The sequence below is a fragment of the Scyliorhinus torazame genome, chromosome 4, assembly GCF_047496885.1.
Source record: "Scyliorhinus torazame isolate Kashiwa2021f chromosome 4, sScyTor2.1, whole genome shotgun sequence".
Taxonomy (NCBI): domain Eukaryota; kingdom Metazoa; phylum Chordata; class Chondrichthyes; order Carcharhiniformes; family Scyliorhinidae; genus Scyliorhinus; species Scyliorhinus torazame.
Window position 1 is genome coordinate 232,417,297 of NC_092710.1, and position 14,839 is coordinate 232,432,135.

The 14,839-nt window shown below is 47.8% G+C and overlaps 1 protein-coding gene across 1 annotated transcript; it reads right to left on the reverse strand.

Annotated features, from left to right (window-relative positions):
- Positions 1 to 2,570: 2,570 nt before the first annotated feature.
- Positions 2,571 to 11,101, reverse strand: LOC140411714 (calcium homeostasis modulator protein 4-like). The gene is made up of 2 exons (XM_072500728.1): positions 10,547 to 11,101; positions 2,571 to 3,826 (listed from the first exon to the last, which is right to left on the reverse strand). The coding sequence occupies exons 1-2, from the start codon at positions 11,093 to 11,095 to the stop codon at positions 3,431 to 3,433; spliced, it is 945 nt and encodes a 314-aa protein (XP_072356829.1). The 5' UTR covers positions 11,096 to 11,101; the 3' UTR covers positions 2,571 to 3,430.
- Between the last annotated feature and the right edge of the window lie 3,738 nt (positions 11,102 to 14,839).

The window sequence follows — 14,839 nt, forward strand, 5'->3', positions numbered from 1 at the left end:
TACTCCAGAAAATGAGCACAAAAATCAAGGCTGACACTTCAGTGCAGTAGTGAGGGCCAGAGGATTGCACCATCAGAGGTGTCCATTGTCTGTAAATTATCAGACAATTGGACCAGTTTATTATTTGCGAGATGAACAAAGGACAAACACAGGTTCACGTTTCAACCCAAATTTATTCACAAACACAATGGGCAGGATTCTCCGGGCTCCGACACCAAAATCAGGTTCGACGATTGGCTGGAGAATCCCCGTTTGCACCGAAATAGGGGGTGGTGCCGCTTTTGTGATGCCCCCTCCAAAACGAGTACGCTGCACGCCATATGGACAGGCCTCAGGACATCACCTGAGGCCCTACCCCGATGCTCCGCCCTCAAATGGGCCAAGTTCCCGATGGTGTGGGACACTCATGCTATTTATTGTTGCGGACTGAGTCCAGTGCAGCCACAATTGGGTGGAAGCCGTTCCACGGGCAAGGGTGGATATGGCGAGGGCTAGGGGCACTGGTGAGGAGTGGTATGGGGGTGGTGAGCCTGGTCAAAGGGGGGCAGTTTTTGGCAGGCCGAGCCCGCACGCGGCCAGTGCCAGATTGCACGGCGCAGCTGCTGCAGGCCGCCGCCCTGCGCATGCGCGGCTATGGAGCTGGCAACTCTCAAGCCGTATCCGCAGATAAAACCAGGGGCTTTACGCTGTGTGCCTGCAAGCCCCCCACCTTTCGAAGGATTGGTGCAGCTTTGGCGCAGTTTTTTTCAGGCCTAAAACGCCACTGTTCCCATGCCGGTGTCAGCGTTTAGTCTTCAAATCGGAGAATCCAGCCCAATAAATCAGTTATTTGCCCAAATTATCCCAAATATTATGTGCCCAAGATTCTAACACTACCCATGCTGATGAACTTGATTGAGCTTGGGCTCAATCCTCTGAGCCTCAGTCACCTCAGGGCCCTCGTCTGCAAAGGTGGGTCTCGCACTCCTCTTTTGCCTGTTCTCTGGTCTTCTTCATTGTCTCTGTGGGAAGTCTTCACTGGGAAGGGTCTCTGAGTGTCTCTTCTTAACCCCTCTTCGCGCCCTTCCAGAGTTTTCTCTGGCATTCAGCCAATGAGGTCACTGGGCAGGGGTCACAGTACCCAATAGAATTGCCGATTCCAGCTCTGCAGGACCCCAGGAACCCCCCCCCCCTCCAAGGGTCCATCCTCAGGTGCATGGTCTGCACGTAACCTTATCCCATATACGTTCACGGTGGGAAATCAATGTGCCAGAAAGTCTGGCTGCATCTGGGCAATCCACAACAATCAATCAATCTAAATAGCCGACTATCTCCAATCTCTTGTTTACAGGATAAGCCCAGCCTTGCACTGGCTTGTCTGCCTCTGTCCAGTATATTCAAAAACTTGGATGTTTGAGTTCCCATAAGACCTGTCTGTGGTTCTGACTGGTTTAATTTAAAATGTCCAATTCTGAATTTAGTGTCTAATTCTGTCAGGCCTAAGATTAATTTTGCCGCACGCCGTACATCTTTTGGGTGCAATATTAAATTGAGGTCCTGTCTCTTCTCTTAGGTTGATGTAAAGTATCCCACGGCACTATTTCCAAAAAGAGCAGGGAGTTATCCCTGTTGTATGGCCAATAGTTAATCCTCAAACATCATCACAAAAACAGATGATTTGATCATTATCACATAACTCTTTGGTGATCGTTTGTCGTTTGCAAATTGGCTGCTGCATTTCCGATGTTACAATGGTAACAATGAAGACAAGGATCATGGTTAACCAGGCAACAGCGATCCCGAGCCCTTGAATGCTCCAGAGACTTGGGCAGCCTACAGCATGCACTTCAAAAATATTGGAGCAGTTCCATCACTGGTGCTTTTGCACGATCCTCCAAAACCCAATGACAAGAAAGGTTGTCCAACAGCAGCGTCCTCTCCCAAGCCAATTTGCTCACCAACAAGGTGCTAATTATTTAAAACCAGCTCCGCAGGGCAAAAAATGTAATTATCTGCATGACAGCAGACTCAAGAAACTGCTCTACTTGGAATGGGGTCCAGATCGGAGACTCCCAGGAATATAGCAGAAGCACATTGGAGAAGTCCACAAAGCATCCTGCAAGAGGTCAAACATCCCTGCTGATTCCTGGGAAACCTGACTTTTGATCAACAAACATGGAGAAAGCTCATTAGGAAAAGCACTGAACACATCGAGAGACTTTGTTGGAAATGTGCAGAGGTGAAGTTGAGGCATTGGAGGAAGTACCAAATCTCTAGACAATCCATCTGCAAAACCCTTCAAGCACCACCTCCCCTGCATGTGGCAGAGTCTGCAGATCGGATATTGGTTTAGCCGCCATCCGGAATCCTTCGAACAAAAGTTGAAGCAAGTCATCCTCAACTTTGAGGGACTGGCTAAGAAGTAGAGACGTACCCTCGCACGTTGTGAATGAGAGATGAAAATGTAAAAAGGGGAACATAATCATTATAAATCTTACTGCTATGAACATTAATTTCTCTCATTTCCTGCATATTTATGGCAATGAAATAAACTACAAGATCAGAAAGACACTTTTTCAAGAAAAGGCTGGATATTTAATGTATGCACATTTTAGTTTATAAAAATGGTATTCTGTTTACATTAAAATTTACAATTACTCAAGATATGGTCCATCTCAATATAACAGCAAATACCAATTAATAAAAGTTTCTAAGTGGGTATTAAATTCTTTGGTGAAAATCCTTCTGCAACCTTAGCAGAAATCGTCTAGAATGTCACTAACCCCCATTAAGAGCCAGATACGCATGGCCCTGCTCCTATGTCCAAATTCCTGGGATAGCCGTGTGGTTGCAAAGCCTCTGGCTATTCCTACAGGGCCATCAGCATTGTTGGGGGGTTGGGTGCACAGGGGAAGGGTACGGAAGGGTGTGGTATGTGCAGGGGGAAAGTGTAGGGACTCACTAAGCCAGGAGCTGCTCTCCCTGGAACTCAGTTGGGACCTTGTGTAAAGTTGGTAGAGATAAACCTGGGCTTAGCAGGCACAGGACCCTGACATCTGGTGGAAAGAATACTTCCGATGGTCCAGGCAGGAATTGTGGCTTGGACCACCTCCTAATTTTTTTCTATATTGCAAGTAATTCTCTGACAGGGAAGTGGGGAGCAGAGGCCTGGACCCCACCCCAACCCAATTCCAGCAGATAGCAAGGTGAGAAAGGATAGAACCAGTATGAACATAATGGTCTGCATGGACTCTTTTTGTGCTACGGCCATTCTATGATTATATAAGATTACTTTGCACAATCTTGTAATGCTCATCCGCACCATGTTAAAGGTCCCCTCCTCATGAACCCTTCCCTTGACCTCACGAATTTCAGCATGGTCAACAGCAGTGGGTGCAATTCTGGGGTAACTGGTGGGATTGCATTCACAAGGAAATTGCAGGCAATTGTTTTATGCTTCAAATGCCACATCATCTACTGGAATATATTTACTCTCTGAAGTTGATTCATCAGCCCAAGTGTGCAGGAGACTGTACTGACAAGGGTCATGCTCCAATTTACTGAACACATTAATGCCTGAGATCATTTTCCAGTCATTTCTGGCAGGCAAGCGGATTTTCTTCACATCTTTTTCCTCTGGAGTAAGCCCCAAGAACTTTTTAATGTGCTTCAAAGCATACAGTTGAGAATGTTTCTTAACTGCCCTCTGAAAGAGCAAATCTTCATTTTCTAGGTACTGTGCCCAGTAGCTTAGGTGCAGAAAACTAAGAGGAGAACAATATCTTGGAATACAGACAGCCAGAAAAGCAATGATGGTCACCGACATAATTAAAATCCAGCCAGTCACCTAAAGGAAAAAAAAGGAAAAAAAGATTACTCAGAAAGCATTTGCAGTCAATTTCATGAAGGTTATATTCATCTAATTTGCTCACTGGAGAACAGAAGATGCAATCATAATATGTCTAGTGGAAAGTAAAATTAGGTGGTGTATGAAATGACAACTATTTGATTTGAACATTATTGAGGATAATTTTGAATTTGCGTGACAGGGCACAGTGAGCCGACAGCATGCTTTACAACTTGTTGATTTTTATTTCCATCGATGCTATTAAACACTGAAATTGGGAAAGGTTTATGGCCTCCCTCTTAACCACAAATGTTCTGGGTTTCTGTGTAACACAAACAGCCCATTCACTATCATCCATTTTACACTCAGGGGCAACTTAACCTGAGGATTCATAAGAACATAAGAATTAGGAACAGGAGTAGGCCATCTGGCCCCTCGAGCCTGCTCCGCCATTTAATGAGATCATGGCTGATCTTTGTGGACTCAGTTCCACTCTCCGGCCCGTACACCATATCCCCGAATCCCTTTATTCTTTAGAAAGGCATCTATCTTTTTCTTAAAAACGTTTAAAGAAGGAGCCTCAACTGCTTCACTGGGCAAGGAATTCCAGAGATTCACAGCCCTTTGGGTGAAGAAGTTCCTCCTACACTCCGTCCTAAATCTACTTCCCCTTATTTTGAGGCTGTGCCCCCTAGTTTTGCTTTCCCCGACCAGTGGAAACAACCTGGACAGTCCCAGTCTACTCAACCTCTCGTCATAATCTAATCCCCTCAACCCTGGGATCAACCTAATGAATCTCCTCTGCACTCCCTCCAGTGCCAATATGTCCTTTCTCAGGTAAGGAGACCAAAATTGAACACAATACTCCAGATGCGGCCTCACCAACACCCTATACAATTGCAGCATAACCTCACTAGTCTTGAACTCCATCCCTCTAGCAATGAAAGACAAAATTCGATTAGCCTTTTAATCACCTGTTGCACCTGCACACCAACTGTGCACAGATTTGTGAAGATGGCAGAACAGAGAGTAGTTAGCAAAGCATATGGGATCTTGGGCTTCATAAATAGGGGTATTGAGTACAAAAGCAGGGAAACTATGTAATTGCTCACATCTGCCAGCTGTCCCAGTGCAAGCTGCGGCTGCAAGGACCCTGGAGGAGTAATGCGGAGATCCTGGCCTGCAATGAGTGAATGGCTGTCTGGGTGCCCCCTTTAAATATAGCACAGGAACCTTGGATCTGACTGCCCGCCCCGCTATGAGATTTGCCGTGTTCCTCGCAGGTGCATAATTAAAAAGCTGAACAGTGGAAGATTGTGCCTGCTCAGCAGTGTCACCTCCCAGCGGGAATCATTCTGACTTCCCTGCCCGTCTCCAGACTTAAGACTCCAGAATGGATGATTACACTCATTGTCTTAAGTTAAAACTTGGCAGTAGGATAAATTTAAAGTAGAGAAACGCAAATTTAGAACTGATGGTAGCAGCAGCTTCCCCACACACCGATAGATCTTGACTTTGGGGTCATAGAGTGATAGTAGTACAGAAGGAAACCATTTAGCCCATTGAGCCCACTCTGTAGAGAAATCTAATCAGTTCCATTCCACCCTCTCTATCCTTGTATTTTTGTTGATTCAGTTAGAAAGTTATTAAACCTTCCTATCAAGCAATGCAACACTAGGAATGGGAACAAAGCAGTTGAGCAACACAAAAGCAGGGGCGGGATAGGGCCCAAGTTGGAGCGAGTAAATTTCATGTTACCTAGCAATTGGACCCAGGAAAATCAGCAATTAAAAGAGGCATCTATGATTTATTATATTATTTTTCAACAACGAACACTATATGAGTTAATCGTAATGCCAATAGCAATCTAGGAAAATTACACATTTGTAATATTTTCTAAAGCACAGATAGGTTAAATAAATTATAAGTTCTCACTCATCGTGCAGCCAGTTAGAACTTCTGAGCTCCAGAAATATTTATGATAACATTGTAGATTAGTCCACTTTAGCTCAGTGCCAGAGTTCAGGCCTCCCAGTTAAAAGTTCATGGTTCAAATCCCATTCCAGAGACCAGAGTGCAAAACCTAGGCTGACACTCCGATGCAGTACTAAGAATGCCTGATTAGATTAGGAGTTAAATCGGGTTCGTATCTTCCCTCTCAGGTGGATGTAAAAGATTCCATGGCACTATTTCAAAGAAGAGTGGGAGAGCTCCCCCGGCCGCCCTGTCCAATATTTGTCCTCTAACTAAATTCACTGAAACAGATTATGTGGACAGTACCTCATTGCTGTTTGCGGGAACTTGCTGTGTGCAAATTAACTAGCATATTTCCTAAATTACATGGTGACAACTCCAGAATGTTTTGTTTTAACAAATTGCATTCAGATACAGAGGCCTTGGGTTTGTCCTTTTATTATTTTTTGCCCCTTCTTGTTTTGACTGCTGTTTTGCTCTTAGAAACATAGAAATATAGAAAATAGGAGCAGGAGGAGGCCATTTGGCCTTTCGAGCCTACTCTGCCATTCATTATGTTCTTGGCTGATCATCCAACTCAGTAACCTGTTCCCACTTTCCCCCTCTATCCTTTGATCCCTTTCCCCACACGAGCTCTATCTAACTCCTTCTTGATAGCATACAGTGTTTTGCTTCAACTACTTTCTGTGGTAGAGAATTCCACAGGCTCACCACTCTCTGGGGGAAGAAATTTCTCCTCAGCTCAGTTCTAAATAGTTTATCCCATATTCTTAGACTGTGATCTCTGGGTCTAGACTGCCTCACCATCAGGAATATCTTTCCTGCATCTACCCATCTAGTCCTGTTAGAGTTTTAGAGGTTTCTATGAGATCTCGCCTCATTCTTCTAAACTCCAGCAAATATAATCCTAACCAACTCAAGCTCTCCTCATACATCAGTCCTGGCATCCCAGGAATCAGCCTGGTAAATCTTTGCTACACTCTCTACAGCAAGATCATCCTTCCTCAGATAAGGAGACCAAAACAGCACACGATATTCCACGTGTGGTCTCACCAAGGTCCTGTAGAACTGCAGCAAAATATCCCTGCTCTTGTACTCAAATCCCCTAACTATGAAGGCCAACATACCATTTGCCTTCTTTAACACCTGATGCACCTGCCTGCTTTCAGCAACTGGTGTATCAGGACACCTAGGTCTCATTTCCCTTTCTCAATCCCTAGCCATTCATGTAATAATCTGCCTCCCTGGTTTTGCTACCAAAGTGGATAATCTCACATTATACTGCACCTGCGTTGCATTTTCCCATTCACTCAACTTGTCCAAATCTCATGAAGTATCTCTGCATAATCATACAGAATTGTTATTGCAGTGAGCATTTTTAGCCCGGGAGGTGATTGATAACTACATTCTTGATATTGGAGAGCCGGTGATTAATGGTAAAAGACAGCATATACGTGACTTTGCACCTATTGGATATTATAATTAAATAAGTGTGCACTTGTTGTAATTGGTTCATTATTCTCATATACTATGCATGATGTAGACCTAATCAATAGTCATGACTGTACATGGATAACTAGGAAAAATGATTGGTACATGCTAATTTCTTGTAAGTGAATCTCAGGTATATCTGTCACTACAATTCTTGAATCTCTACTTTTTGGTGTGCCAACTTGGAATACCATCAGCTCATGCTATAGCATTGTAATAAAGGCCTAGTTTGTAACTCCAAGAGTCTTTGTCTGGTTTCTTGTGAGTGGGAGAGTGAAGTACACTAAAGCTGAATAGCTGTACTTTTTCCCTGCATCGGCGGGGGGGATGGATTTGATGGTGGCATCATGCTGGTGGTGGCAGAAATGGTGGAGGTTGATCCTTTGAATTTGGGGCTGGTGGGGGGAGAACATGAGGACAAGGGGAATCCTATTGTGATTCTGTGATGGATGGGAAAGGGTGAAAGTAAAAGTATGGGAAATGTGGAAGAAATCCTTAGTTGAGGAAAAAGGAAGACATAACAGAAACACAGTTTGAAAGTTAGCATAAATGTGACGGAAAAAGAGAAACTGGGAGAATGGAATGGAGTCCTTACAGGAGGCAGGGTGTGAGGAGATGTCGTCGAAGGAGCTGTGGGAATCAGTCCCCAAAAACGGAGACTGAAGTCGATGAAGGGGAATTTCAGAGACAGACCATGTGAAGGAGTGAGAGAGTTGGGAATTTGAAGCAAAGTTCTGGGTGACAGCAGGAAATGACACCAATACAGTGATCAAAGTGCTGGAAAAAGAGTTGGGGGAAAGGGCCCTGAGTAGCACTGGAACAAGGAATGCTCCACATACCCTCCCAAAATACAAGTATAACTAGGACCCATGCAGATACCCATAGCAATTCCTTTTATTTAAAAGTGAGACAAATTAAAGAAAAAATAGTCCAATGAGAGAAGGAATTTAGCCAAGCGGAGGAGGGTGGTGGTGTTCGGGCCTCTATTAAATGAAGAAGTTGAGAGGACTCAGGCCACCCTGGTGGGGGATGAAGGTGTAGAGAGATTCAACATCCATTGTGACAAGGAGAGGGTTAGGGTCAGGAAACTGGGATTTGTTGAAATGATGTAGGGCATCAGAAGAGTCACAGCAGGAGAGAGGAAACTGGGCAAAGGGAGAAGGAAAGAATCAAGATAGGAGGAAAAACGTTCAGTGGTGCAGGAACAGGCTGAAACAATGGCTGCGATCTATGCCTGACTGGGACCCGACTAGGCTGTTGAATCTCACAAGAGGCCTTTTGCAATAGTCAAGGGCTTCGTTATGTCTTGTGTGTAGATGTTCACGCTGGAGTTCCCCAAGTCACGGGATCTAATGCCCATGCCTCGGAGACCCCGGGCAAGCGCTGTCTTGCACTAGTATCCACCAACATGGACCGGCATTTGGGGGTTCTCCCTGGTTCCCGGAGGACCATGTGCGGTCGGACTCTAGACAGGTGGTACCCTGGCACCTCCGAGGCCACCTGGGCACTGTGGAGCTGCCAGCCTGGCACTGTGGCAGTGCTTACCAGGCATGCCAGCAATGCCACCTGGGTGCCACCCTGACACTGCCAGCATGCCCAGGTGGCACTGCTAGGTTGCCAGGCTGGCAATGCCAAGGAGCCCAGGTGGCACCTTGCACACGCAAGATGCCACTTCTTCAGACCTCTGCCTGGACTATGACCCAACCACCAACCTTCAAGCCATTTTTCCCAGATCGGGGCTAGGGGTTCCCAACCCTTATGAGGTGGTGTGTGGGGGACTGAAAGACCCCCTCATTGGTAAGTTGGGGTAGTGGTGGTGGTGGGGAGGGTCCGGAGGCCGAGGTGGAGGATTCTGAGTTTGGGGTGTCATTTAAAAATGTTGCTCCGATCTCTTCCTGCACTGGCGAACTGGGTCCATTGGTACAGGAAATGGGACTAAGTGCGGCCTCTGCGGTATTCTTCACCAAGACCCAGAAGTAAAGCAGAGTTCCATTTTAATAGCGGGGCCATTCTCGGTGTGGCCAGTACCGGGAAACACCCTGCCAAACGCACCCAACACGGGATTATTGTTTCATTTCTATTAAATTGCGCTCAATGAGTCTACCAGGATAGTCCTGCTTGTGGATTTTGGAAAGGTGATAGAAGCAGTTGTTCGTGGTTGGGGCAAAAATGAGGTTTGAGGCTGTAGCGGGAAGGTCTTCAGAGGAGTTGTGGTCAATTACTGTTCTGGGAACAATGGCTTGAAGGTTGGTGGTGGGGCATAGTCCAGGTAGAGGTTTGAAGAAGTGTCAGAGAGTTGCTGCTCAGCCTCCACAAGTTAGAGGCTAGTACACCAGACAACAACAGCACCACCCTTGTCAGCAAATTTGATAACTATGTCAGGTTAGACTTGAGAGAACAGAGTGAGGGAGTAAGTTCAAAGGGAGACAGGCTGGAGTAAAAGAGTGAGGGGAGCAGAGAAATTAAGACAGATTGGATTGGATTGGATAATGTTACCCAGATAGTTCTCAATGAAACGTCTACTCTGGCTCCTCCCCGTCCCTCCCAAATCCGCAATAGTGTTCCCCTTGCTCTCACTTTCCAGCCATCAGCCTTCACATTCCAAGGATCTTGCTCAATCATTTTCACCACCTCCAGTCTGATGCCACCACCAAAGATAACTTCTCTTTTTTTATTTTTCCAATTAAGGGGCAATTTAGAATGGCCAATCCACCTATCCTGCACATCTTTTTGGTTGTGGGGATGAGAGCCACACAGACACGGGGAGAATGTGCAAACTCCATACAGACAGTGACCCGGGTCCTCGGCACCGTGAGACAGCAGTGCTAACCGTGCCACCATACATAACTTCTCAACAACACAAATACTTAACAGCAAAGTCATAGAAATGCATCAAAGAGCTTAGTACTATAAGTAACTATCACGTTAGCTTCATATTTCTGAGGCAATGCTAAATTGCTCAGATTGAAGCAATTTTGTGAGAATGGTCTTCACGTTACATCTGCAAGTTTAGTGAACCGAGCTAGTTTTCTGAAGTGGAAAGACATGCTTATTATCTGGTATGATTGATTTGTTATCATTACAACATGATCAGGTTGTGAACTGGCACTTACTATTGATGAACAACTAGAAAATAAATAGATTTTAAAAACTATTTTAGAAAACTTCAATATCATCATTCATTTTACTACCCGAAATTAAAGTCAGTACACAATTGAAATGGTAAAAAAAAACCACTTGTTTAGCCATACGTACCTGGGACTGAAACAGAAGTAAGCGATTGCCTTCATTTCTTATTTCACTGATGTTGTTTATCTCCCGAATGCTCACTTTAGGACAGGGAAAGCGAGCGAGAATATTTTTCCGTTCTTGAAGAGTCAGATTCTCAAACACTTTCCAGCTATCAACTGATAAAAACTCACTCATGCCGCACTGGTAATACATGCCATTTAGCAGAATAACTGCCACCCAGGTTACTGGGGCGATTACAGCTGTCCCTGTTATGCTGGAAAGAACATAGCAGATTAGTTTGAAATTATTAAACTTCAATTTGGGGCCGTTTCTAAGACTCATTATTAATTTCCAGGTCAGATCATTAAGGGCGTATCCAAGGATCAGCAACACGAATGCAGGAACCAGGCTAAAAGCCAGACTGTAATATAGATTCACTGTCGCCTTGCATGGACAGCTGAAGGTAAAGAAAGAGAATGCTTGCTGACCACAGATGGTTACCAATGAAATTATTATATGTAGAATTGATCTCTGCTTGTCTTTGAAAAATGACCAGAGATCAGTAAATACCATTTTAAAAGCTTTTGACTTTCCTCTTTGGTCTTCACTCCAGCGAAGAGACCACAGTGAGTTGAGCATGCAGTGTCACTTCCTTTGTTGAAATCTTTAGTTTGCTGCTCATTAACACGCCAAGATGTTGTGTAATTGATAGAGGGCAGGAAATACATGAGTTTGCCTCTGTGAAGTCCATTTGTATTCCTTTTGTTTTTGATTTCCCCCTTTATTTAAAAAATCTATATTTTTATTGGTATTTTCAATTTATACCCAGTGGCACTTTATGTTTAATATTTACAGCACACGTGGTTCTTATATACATATTGCCAGTCTTGGTGTTTCCCCCACCCCTATCCCTTCTCCCCCCCCCCCCCCTTCCCTGGCCCCTCCTTGGCACCAGGGTGTTCTGTCCCCTAGCTCCTATTCTCCCCCCCCCCCCCCTCCCCCCACACCTTCCCTTTATGTTTTCTGTTGCCGGCCTTTTGGGTTTGAGGGGGGGCCTTCCGCTCCCTCCCCCCGCTCCCCCGCTCCTCCCTGAAGTTCCCCTGAGTTCCCTCTGATGCGACCATCAATTCACACGGGACGAAGAGTTGAAGTGAACAGTGGTTTTAATAAGCTAGATCTGTGCCTGCCTGCGACTGCTCGGTACTGAGTGCCGCCTACAGGCTGCAGATCGAGATACCACCCCCGAGGGGATGGAGCCATAGGCGGAGCCCACAAGGGCATCAACATAATACAATAAAATACAGTGGTGAATTGTAGCAGCAATAAGTTCACCATATTTACCCCCTGTTAAAAAATTGAAGACCAGCAGAGGTGAAGTGGGCTCACAGATCGAGTCTGTCCGGCACCTTGATCGTTCTCTGTGATCGCCTCAGCTCCGGCTTCGCTGCGGTCATAGGTGTTGGGCTCGTTGACTCCGGGAGCGTGTCATCTGGAGCATCATCATGGTGGGTCGGCGATGGGGGGAGGGGGGCTGTAGGCCATGTAGGGGCGGGGCCGGTGTTCGGTGTAAGGGGGGGCATAGGTGATGGGGAACCGGTGGGTGCCAGATCCCGGAGGGAGACTGTATCTTGTCGACCATCGCGGTGCGCCACATAGGCATACTGAGGGTTGGTATGTAGGAGCTGGACCAGAGAGTCGGCCTTATCTCTCCTCACGTGCTTCCGGAGGAGGACAGCCCCGGTGTTGTCAGCCAGGACGGAAACGAGACCCCGGAGGTGGATTTTCTGGGGAAGACAAATAGACGGTCGTCAGGGGTCTCGTTCGTGGCTGTGCAGAGGAGCGACCGACTGGAGTGGAGCACGTCGGGGCGGACATCCTGCCAGCGGGAAACCGGGAGACTTCTAGACCGTAGGGCCAGAAGGATGGCCTTCCATACCGTCACATTCTCCCTCTCCACCTGTCTGTTTCCCCGGGGGTTGTAGCTGGTAGTCCTGCTCGAGGCAATGCCCTTACCGAGCAGATACTGACGCAGTTCATCGCTCATAAACGAGGAGCCCTGGTCACTATGGACGTAAGCGGGGAAACCGAACAGGGTGAAGATGCTGTGCAGGGCCTTAATGACAGTGGCCGTGGTCATGTCGGGACATGTACGACGAAAGGGAAACGGGAGTACTCGTCAACGACGTTGAGAAAATATACGTTGCGGTCAGTGGAGGGGAGGGGCCCTTTGAAATCGATGCTGAGGCGCTCAAAGGGGCGGGATGCTTTCACCAAGTGGGCCTTGTCTGGCCGATAGAAGTGCGGCTTGCACTCCGCGCAGACTTGGCAGTCCCTGGTCATGGCCCTAACCTCCTCGGTGGAGTAGGGCAGGTTGTGGGCCTTGATGAAGTGGAGAAGCCGGGTGAGCCCCGGGTGACAGAGGTCATTGTGGATGGCCCGAAGTCGGTGATCTTGCGCGCTGGCGCATGTGCCGCGGGACAGGGCATCTGGGGGCTCATTGGGCTTCCCCGGACGATACACGATATCGTAATTATAGGTGGAGAATTCGATTCTCCACCTCAAGATTTTATCATTCTTGATCTTGCCCCGCTGTGTGTTGCTGAACATAAAGGCTACCGATCATTGGTCAGTGACAAGGGAGAACCTCCTACCGGCCAGGTAGTGCCTCCAATACCGCACAGCTTCCACAATGGCTTGAGCTTCCTTTTTGACAGAGGAGTGTCGAATCTCGGAGGCTATGAGGGTACGGGAAAAGAAGGACACGGGCCTGCCTGCTGGTTAAGGTAGCGGCCAGGGCGACATCCAACGTGTCGCTCTCCACCTGGAAGGGGATGGACTCGTCCACCATGTGCATCGCGGCCTTGGTAATGTCTGCCTTGATGCGGCTGAAGGCCAGGCGGGCCTCAGTCGTCAGGGGAAAATGGTGGCTTTGATAAGTGGCTGGGCTTTGTCCGCAGAGTTGCGGACCCACTGGGCATAATATGAAGAGAACCCCAGGCATCTTTTCAGGGCCTTGGGGCAGTGGGGAAGGGGAAGTTGCAGGAGGGGCACATGCGGTCGGGGTCGGGCCCTAGGACTCCGTTTTCCACGACACAGCCGAGGATGGCTAGTCAGGTATTGCGGAGAATGCATTTCTCCTTGTTGTAGGTGAGATTAAGGGCTTGGGCGGTTTGGAGGAACTTCTGAAGGTTAGCGTCGTGGTCCTGCTAATCATGGCCGCAGATGGTGACGTTATCCAAATACGGGAACATGGCCCGCAGCCCGTACTGGTCAACCATTCAGTCCATCATTCTTTGGAATACCGAGACCCCATTGGTGATGTCAAAGGGGACCCTGAGGAAGTGGAAGAGGCGGCCGTCTGCCTCAAAGGCAGTGTAGTGGCGGTCTTCCGGGCGGATCGGAAGCTGGTGGTATGCGGACTTCATATCTACCGTGGGGAAAACCCGGTAGTGTGAAATCTGATTAACCATGCCCACTATGCGGGGAAGGGAGTAGGCGTCAAGTTGCGTGTAATGATTTATGGTCTAGCTGTAGTCAACAACCATCCGGTTCTTTTCCCCGGTCCTGACGACACAACTTGGGCTCTCCAGGGGCTATTACTGGCCTCGATGATCCCCTCACTCAAGAGCCGCTGGACCTCTGACTTGATAAAAGTCCTGTCCTGGGCACTGTACCACCTGCTCCTGGTGGCGCTGGGTTTACAGTCGGAGGTGAGGTTCGCGAAGAGCGAGGGAGGGGCGACCTTAATGGTCGCGAGGCTACATACGGTGGGAAGGGGTAGGGGTCCGCCGAACTACAGGGTCAGGCTTCTGAGGTTGCACTGGAAACCCAGTCCTAATAAGAGAGGAGCGCAGAGCTGGGGAAGGACATAGAGTTTAAAATCGGCGTACTCGGCATCCTGTATCGCGAGGTTCGCGACACAATGCCCCCGGATCTGCACTGAATGTGATCCGGATGCAAGAGAGATTGTTTGGGATGCGGGGGAAATCTGGAGGGAACAGCGCCTTACCGTGTCCGGATGGATGAAGCTCGCCGTGCTCCCAGAGTCAAACAGACAGGGCGCTTCGTGCCCATTGACGCGGATGGTCATCATGGAGTTCTTGAGGTGCTTGGGCCGTGACTTGTCGAGAGTGACAGCGCCAAGCTGCGGGTAGCCGGCGTGGTCGGTGGTAGCGGGGTGGTCCCAAGATGCTGGCCCCCATCGGTCGCACATGTCGGGCGGCGTTGAAGATGGCGGCCCCCGTCGGTCGCACGTGTCGGGTGGCATTGAAGATGGCGGCCAAGATAGCGGCCCCCATGAGTCGCACGTGTCGGGTA

Excerpts from the sequence above, each read along its gene's own strand:
- LOC140411714 (XM_072500728.1), bottom strand. The coding sequence starts at position 11,095 with ATGGTATTTACTGATCTCTGGTCATTTTTCAAAGACAAGCAGAGATCA. Across the intron at positions 3,827-10,546 it reads TACTTCTGTTTCAGTCCCAG|GTGACTGGCTGGATTTTAAT; the intron begins GTACGTATGGCT and ends TTTTTCCTTTAG.